The sequence below is a fragment of the Pipra filicauda genome, unplaced genomic scaffold (genome assembly GCF_003945595.2).
Source record: "Pipra filicauda isolate LSUMZ 115617 unplaced genomic scaffold, ASM394559v2 scaffold342_size772408_pilon, whole genome shotgun sequence".
In the NCBI taxonomy this organism is placed as follows: domain Eukaryota; kingdom Metazoa; phylum Chordata; class Aves; order Passeriformes; family Pipridae; genus Pipra; species Pipra filicauda.
Genome location: NW_024104468.1, coordinates 384,541 through 393,354, shown reverse-complemented (window position 1 = coordinate 393,354; position 8,814 = coordinate 384,541). Strand labels below are relative to the sequence as shown.

The window sequence follows — 8,814 nt, the reverse complement described above, 5'->3', positions numbered from 1 at the left end:
CTGAAACCAGGAACAAGCCATGTTCTTGTTTCCCAGCCACTCTGCGTAAACTTTAAGTGTGTATTGTCTCCTGTTCGTGTGCATTTGCAAAGCATTGTGATTGAATTATTGATAAAAAAACAAAATAATTTTTATTTTCCAGAGTGTTATCTGGTCCTTACACAGCACAGGATCATTAATTAAGAACAACTATCAGACTGGATAGGTAATTATATTCCATGAAACACGTATTTAATGTCCCAGACCTCATTCTAAGCTGTTGGCTGTAATCAACAATTTTTTTCCAGTCTACAGAAGTAGTTTTGGGAACATTTTCAGAAAATAAGCTTTGCACTCTATAGAATCTGCATGACAGGTAAGAGAATTCAAATTGCACCTGCTGCCTCCATTCAAATTTAACCAGGCAATCAGAACTTAACATGAACCACTAGGGTCACATTTTATCTTGTATGATTTGCTCCACAAATACAAAATTGTTTGGTTACTTCATTATTGACATACTGTCAGGCTTTTTGATTATTTCATGCCTTATTCCCAGAAGAGGCCAACAGTTAGAAACTCCATTAGTAGAAGTGTCTTCTCAGAAGACAAATACTACAACTAATAGCACAGCTAATACCAGCCTTCTGCATATAACAAAACTAACAGTCTTCAAGGATGTCTTACAACAGAGGTAATTTTTAGGCCTTTTAGAAATTGCTAAAAGGAGATTTGAAAATAACAGAAGTTACAGTATTAAAAAGAATATATTGGTTTTACAGTATATACTTGCCAAAAAAAGTGAAATATTCAAAAGCATTTGGTAAAAACAGCACTTTGCATATTAGGTTGTTTGTAGGCTGATTTCTGAAAAATACCTTTTTTTATAGCTGCAACACAGCACCTGGAATAAATCACGTGTTGAGAGGTGGATTTTAGTTAAATTGTATTTTTCTGCCTTCACCACAACATAATATTTTCTGTATTATCACTACACATAGAATAAAAAATTACTCAGAGATGAAGTTGCATAACACAAGTTCACAAAGTATTTGGAAATTTGCAGAAAGATGGCATGAGTCAAAAAACAAAACAGAACAGAAAACCCCAAACAAAAGCCAACAACTTTAAACTTAGTTTTTCTCACTTTTCTCTGGCAAACTTAGAGCACTAAAATATAGAAATAAACAGATTTTCATCTGAGATATGCCTGCATCTGACACCAGGCATGCATCTGACACCAGGCATGTCATCTTGGCTGGAATGGGAAAGATTTAGTGAGTCCAAGATACTTCAGTCCAGGGTATGCTGCCAAGTACATAATCTCTGTAGACTTCAACACAGCAAGTGGTGGGATATTTTTTCAGGCTCTTGCTTCTCCACTAATTTTAGTTTACCTGAGCATCTCCTCAGAATAGAAGTCTATTTAACCTCCAAGAAGCAGCATTTCAGCCAAAAAGAGATACTGGATAATTACCCCGCATAGATAACATTGATGTCCTTCTATCCCAAGGAATTAACCCTTGACAGAATCGCAGAAACAGCTCACATGGTTCAGTCCAAAACATTGGTTTTTTTTCCTCATTGCTGTATTGATTTTTATTTGGCTTGCTTGTTTTAGCAGTGATTGATAAAATGATGCGTGGAAGGCAGTGGTCATGGCTGCTTTCTGAGAGCCCCCTAATGCTGCAAGATATGTAATATTAAAATTACTCTAAAAAAAGTTTGATTCATCTTATCTTTGGGATGTAAAAACGTAACGCCCCAGTAGTTCCTAGCAGTCCAGACACAGCCTCAAGACTGTGGAATTACAAGCAGTAAGGAAATGGAGATAAGTGTAGAATTTAGATTGTTAACTCAAAATTAACAGCAGCAGTCTCACCCAAGCAAAAGAAAAGGTGTCATTTTGAAGCCAAGTAAATTGGCTCCAAATTTTTCAGGACTTCACCGTGACCACTAGAATCAGTTATGTGAAACCTCCTGGTTTTTACTACGATCTAGGCAAGACTAGGATAAGCACACACTTTCAAGTTCAGCACATTTATTTAGGAAGTAGCACTTCTGTTTACATTAGTTTTAAGAACCTGAGTTAAGTCCTTTAGAAACTGATTTATTTACACATTTATTGTTCCATCATCTGGTATACGACATCTGATTTTTTAATTTTTTTTTTTTTTAAACCAGCAGCAATTTAATGGGCTTCAGGTTTAATGAAAATTCTCTTAGTTTTGGACATTTTATCTGAAAAACAGACAAGAAAACAGTAAGAACAGGACAAATGCAACATTTTATTGTGAAGCTAAAGCTATGTGACTGCTCATCATGCTTTTTTACACTGCTTATTAGTAAAATGGTGTTCCAACATTTCAGAAAACATTCTTAAAAGAACAATGAAATAAAAGTGCTTCAAAACAACAAAATACAAATATTAACCCCATCCCAGACTGGAGTCGTCCAATATACTTAATGGGGGTGGGGTATGCTGTTTTGTCTCCACCTTTGGTTTTTGTCACTTTAATACATATTTCTGAAAAATACTGACTAGCCCTTCACATGAGTAAAAATTTGAATCATGTGGTATAAACGGTTTCTGTGTTCCCAGTCCCTTTGATGGGTGTGCGACTGTTAGATAAAGTACTTTATTCCCCACTTCTAATGGTAAAAAACCCTGCCTGAAAGGCTACTCCTGGCATCTTTGAGAACATGCCTGTACTAACCAACTACAAAGAACGCTGACCTTTTATCCTCAAAGCTGCTTCTCCAAAGAAAGGATTTTAAGAAGTGCATCTCATGAAGGCAAGGAAAGTCTTACAGCAAAACAAGGTTGATCACCATAGTTTCCAGAAATAACGTCAAACATTTGCAAATCAAAAGATCAGCCTCTGAAGAAGTGTTTAGCCAATATATTGAATCCACTGGAGGAGTGTATATCTTGTCAATTATTGCCAAAGTCAGGAGGTAGTTATTGACAAGGTAAGAAGTTTCCACTATAAGACAGTTAACAAAGGAAAAACAGAATACACATTTCCCCATACTTCACAAAATGATTTTGTATTTTCAGGAAGTGACAGCTTAACTTCCTTGTCCTGTGGAACTATAGTTACAATATTTATAAGAAAAAATATTGAAAATTATAATGAAAGAAAAAGATTCTAGAATAAAATAACTCATCAATTGTTCATTTCTTAGGATGTCTGCAGATCATCCTAAACATGAAAATACACACAGGATGGTAAGACAACATTCTTCAACGCTAAACAGCAGCTCAAGAGAAAATAATAATGTAACTGCCTGTAATTAGCACAATGACTGAGATAATTACTTGCGTTCACTACCTGCTTGCTACTCTTCATTCCATTTTTGACATCTGGTAGAAGTCCCCAACAACTAAAAACATCACAAAAGCTTGAGGCTGCCACAGACAATGGATGAAAATCAAGTTAAGATGCAGTAGGGCTGGACACCTCCCAAAGCTGCCACATGCAGAAGCATCACTGAAGCGCTGGAGTAGTTGGAGAAGCAGGTCTTAGGCACAGCTATGCATTATCCATGTCTTGGGGAGGAAAACACTGTGAAAATCTAGGGCATGAAGTCTCACCATAGGTGATTAAAGAAACTCTAAGGAGCATGCTGCTTTCCAGTTGCAGAACAGATGTCTCAGTTAAATTTGCCAGCATATCTGACTTCAATATTCCCAGCAAAAAGTACTTAAATTTCACAAGATGGACTTGACAGCAATGCCAAGCAATTTATTCTAAACCCGTTTGTTTAGAATATAAAAAATACTATTTATTCTACACCAGAAGGTAAGGTTAGTTGAGTTATATGTATAAAAACTGTCATTTTAAAAACATTTGAGAGAATCTAACAGTGAAACCAGCAATGGCATCTAATTAATGCAGTGACAACACTCCTCAGTTTAGAGATCCCATTCTTCTCCATTTTAAAGTGTTACTATCACATTTATTATGTACTTAAAGTAAGTTGCAGGGCCATATTCAACAGAACTATATTAGCAACTGACTGTCCAAAGTAGAGTCAGGTAAATGTCTCAGGGACAGAATGCCTATTTCTAATACACTAAACCCTGTAAAGTCTAAGAAATTAACAGGACAGAGAGACTTATATGTGCATAAATACCCTAATTTAATATTCTGTGTTGGTTTGTCTTAGCCATAAGGACACAACCTGTACAGGTTTGGTGTAGTCTACAGAAAAGTCAACATTAGTAATGGGGACATCATAACACATAACGAATTGTCATTTTAAGTAGAAAGAGCATTCTACAGTGCTTGAGTTTTTCCCTCCTGTTATGCCAATAAAAGTAGCAACCTGCAGTCTGAGGAGACATTGTTCTTCCAACATGGAGAAAGACAAAAGGTGCTACTCCTCCTTAATAAAAGCAGGAACCTGTTTAATAGAAGGAGAAAGATGTATAAAGAAAGTAGCTAAAAAACACAGGGAGCTTGGATTGGTTGGGTTTTTTTTTTCTCCCTCCAGTAACTGCTACACTTAAGGTCAGTAAAACACAGTTGCAGAAAGCCAGACAAGCTGCTTCCTAATCACCTCAAAAAAGTGGGTCAAGTCACTCATTAGCAGTGGGTAGATTCACCAAAAAAAAAAAAAAAAAAGGAAAAGACAGTTTAGAGAGCTAATGTAATACCAGTCTTTGCAAAGGTTAAAAGCACCCAAGCTGCTGTCCTGTGTATCTGAATTCAAGGTACTGTATTAGAACAGAACTTGATTTTATGGAAAATATAGATGCAAAGTTCTATATATGTACTACAGACTTGGGAAATACAGGTAATTTGAGGTTTGGGCGGGTGGTATGGGGGGAGAGGGGTGTTTAGTAGGCTTTTTTGTTGGTTGTTTTACTCAGATCTGCTCTTATACACAGTTAATCCAACACAAAAACAAAATCACTGAGATGGGACGTGTAAAACAAGAAAGAAGATGCAAGATAATGCCTTAAGAGGAACAGAATTATTCTTAAAAGACACTATTCAGAAAATAGCATAAGACAAGACATTTAAAGGAGATTTATGAACTAAACAGCACTTGGTCATGGGCTAAGAATCCAGCAGCTGTGGAGCAAACTGATGTTGCAGAACAAAGTTTTGTTCTTTTTACTGTGTTCCAGCACTAATTTATAGAGCTGTAGTTTACCCATTAAGCAGAAATCAGGTCATAATAGACAACCAAAAAGTAGTGCACAGACTCTCTTGATCTGAACTGGTTGCACAAAGCAGTGAAAGGGCTTTTCTTTCTGAAGTAGCAGCTTGTGATTCTGACCCTTTGTGCTGCATATTGGTGCTACTTTAGCAGATGGGAGCTTCTACCTCAACATTTCAGGTACCCATCACATGCCAATAAGGATGTATTTGAAATAAATAACCAGTATATCCCTCAAAATTAAGTGGAGGAAAACAAGAGGTTTGTAACAATCATTTAGGAACACTCAAAACCAAAGTAGCCGTCAAAGTTCTCATTTGCAAAGGATCTCAAGGAAAGGTCACGAAACCTTTAGGAATAGAACAACCAAGGGTCTTTCTTAGCTGTAGCTATTTGGCAGATGCTAATACAATAGTAAGAGTCATGCTTAGCACTATGAAGTCTATTATAAGTGTGGATCAAGTCAGCCAGGAATCTCCAACAACACAGATAGCCTACTGAAGGCAGAACTAAGGCAAAGCAAGACATGAGATTTAAGAGTCCAAAATCTTTTAGCATTTCTCAGTTCTCCAGAAAAGTGAATCAGGGGATCAGAAGTCACATGTTTCATTCATATCAGACATACATTTGAGAGAGTCCTATTCTTAGAAGGCTAGAAGTGGTTTGGTTAGACTACTTCAAAAGGCATACTAGTGTAACACAATCTTCTCTCATTTGATTGCTTTTAACCTTAAGATCAGTTAAAAGCATCTCTGGTTAAAAAAAACCCAAAAACAGAATCCCAAACATATTGCATTGTGCATTTCAGAAGTTCAACAATTTCTGCTTATTTAGTAGTCAATACCACACAGTGAGCACAGAGTCCTCTACTAATACTGCATCTATCAGCTAGGGGGTTTTTCATATATACATATAATATATTATTTAAAGTCAACTTTTAGGTGCGCAGTTCCAAAAAATAAGTTAAATGAAAAATTAAAAACAAATTTTCTGTTAAGACCAAAAGCAAAGAACACTTGTAACTCATTTTAATTAAAACAACAGTAAACAATATGCATTTTTGTAATATCACTATTGAGAGTTGTAAAAAAACCCAAAATCAACCAAACAAAAAACAACCCACAAACCTGCTTTAACAAGGAACTAGTGTTCTGCCTTGCAAATATCTGTGTTTAATCCATGTAGAATTTGTAAACAAGATGTTTGGCCTTTAGAAGTAAAGGCAAAGATGCTTTCCTTTATTACAGTATTTAAACGCTATCACTTAAGAGTTTGTTTTTTTAATAGCTTGTCATTTATATAATAAAAACAAGTATTTGTACAAAGATGCAGTTTCTCTTTAAAAAAAGCAGATCAGTTGAGTGTTTCATACTTTAATATATAAACCTAAACATATGAAAGCTATAAAAACATTAAGGTGTGCCATGTATTAAACATGTAGCCTCATATTTTAATGCTTACATGTGGAGATTAAAAAAATTATCACAATGGAAATTTTACTTTCAATTATCATAAACAGACCAAATACAGAGTAGAAACACATCATTTCTGAAATCTGACAATTAGCATCACTCTCTCAAACATCAGCTGGGTTCAAGTTGTACACTATAAGCATAAGCTAACATTCTACCAATGGAAGCGTTACAAAATGCATTAAGAGAAAATACTGCCAGTAAATGAATATCTTAGTCTATTCTTTTATTTAGTTTTTTTTCTTTAAAGACAGTTTGAATTGGTTTTAAAGGGTTGGGTGGTTTTGCTGTTCTGCTATCAAAGGTCTTCTTTAAAACTGTTCTGTGAACAATACAGTCACATTACAATGAAACAAAAAGACAAATAATAACAGACCAGCTGCTTTTTACATTTTAATAATCATAATTCCCCAATGCTGTTCTTTCTATCTGCACAGGGAAATTGTTTTATTTGGCACATTAAGGATAAAAAAGTCAAAAACTGAACCAAAGTTTACAAACCTCCAATTGAACATCATTGTTCCATGTTAGTTGTTCACCAATGTCATGGTAAAATTAAAAACAAAAAGCCACACACACAACATAGGGAAAAGGTCTTCCAATGATCAACATCATCAGAGCCTTGCAACTGAAACCATATACATATATTATTGTTTAAACCATAATCAGATTGCTAGGAATCTTATCTCAAGTCCTATTGTGCTCTTACTTACAGTGTGTAAATCCTCACTAAATGGCAAGGAGGCTTCGATGAAAACATTTCACATCGTATAATTTTTTCTTAATCTCAAGTTTCAATGCAGATACTTAAATATCTGTAAAGTCCTGTAAACTCTGGCTGCTTTCCAGTAGTCTGCACCAACTGCTTGCCAGGCAGCACTTTGTTTCACATCAAGTAGTGTTTCACACTGTGGTATCTCCAAAGTCCTTGTTCCAGCGAATATATGCTTCCAGCGTCTGAGGGCTCAAACTGCGCTTTATCTTCTTCAAAGACTCAGTGAAATCTGATAGTTTGATATTTCTCATCTAAACAGAAAATGAAAGACATCAGGGTCATAAATGATCTATGTACTCTGGTTTGGTCAAGAAGTACTTTAGTATTCACTTCTAACAAAGCATCTTGATGTAAGACAGAAATTTTTACAGTGAGAAGAGTCATTCACTGGAACAGCCTCCCCAGGGATGTGGCAGAGTCCCCACTGCTGGAGGTTCTGAAGATGTGATTGGACAGGGTGCTAAATAGTCTCATCTGCGTTCTCTTTCCCACAAAAAGTTGGACCAGAAGGTCTTTAAAGGCCCCTTCCAACCTGGAGTGTTCTATGATTCTATGACCTGGTGCAAGAGTCTTGTAATTTAAGACTACCAGTATTTACCATTTTATTACCCTGGGTAATAGTAACATCTGTCTTGTTATTTAATAGCTCATGAGGCTGTGATATTACTCCCTGTTTGACTAGGTGGTGTGAGCTGCTACATATGAGGGCAGCACAACAAATTATCACAGATGTTGTCAAGTTCTTGCAACAAATCCTTTCTGCTTTTCATAGCCTTAGCTGCGATCTCAAGCCAAACACCAAAAGCAACTGAGAAATTAAGTTTTGCTGCATTTTTCTCTACTTAACTGTGGTTTGCACACACACTTCAACAGAAACTTTAGTACACAGGACCAACCTCTACCTTTCCTTTTGATGTTTACTGATGGTGACAAGCTTAATTATTTTTCTTTATGATGTTCACATTCCATGTGAATGAATGTAAGTATTATACATATACACACACAGAAATCTGTTCTAAAATCGCTCATTCTTCTTAAGTTAACCTGCTTTATGTAAATATGGGGTGGAGTGAGTAGAAACAATTTGACATAATACTTCTGAGAACGCTCTGGGGGAGTAACACTGTGAGAAAATAAAAGCCAGGCCTCTGACAGGATCTAACAGGTAACAGACATTGCAGTTCAGTGTGAAGGAAAAGACAGGACAGTCAGCTGAAATGAAGATCAATAAAGACTTGCTATCAGAAAAAGAGATGCTCTTAAGCCTGATAACCAACAAACAACACAGATGTCCTCAAACATCTGAGGACAGATCTTGTATTCAATCACTAATTCTACAGAATTTTCTTTAATGAAGAAGTGATCAAAAATGATAATAACCCCCAAAATTATCTTAGGTATTTTGTATGATACTAT

The 8,814-nt window shown here is 35.9% G+C and overlaps 1 protein-coding gene across 5 annotated transcripts in view; it reads right to left on the bottom strand.

Moving 5' to 3' along the window:
- Window positions 1-2,085: 2,085 nt before the first annotated feature.
- The window catches only part of SPAST (spastin), a 39,602-nt gene continuing 32,873 nt past the window's right edge, over window positions 2,086-8,814 (bottom strand). For all 5 annotated transcript variants that reach the window (XM_027729762.2, XM_027729764.2, XM_027729763.2 and 2 more), the window contains one exon: window positions 2,086-7,649. In XM_027729762.2, coding sequence (XP_027585563.1) covers window positions 7,527-7,649 — 123 coding nt within the window. In that variant the 3' untranslated portion in view covers window positions 2,086-7,526. The remainder of the gene's footprint in view (window positions 7,650-8,814) is intronic.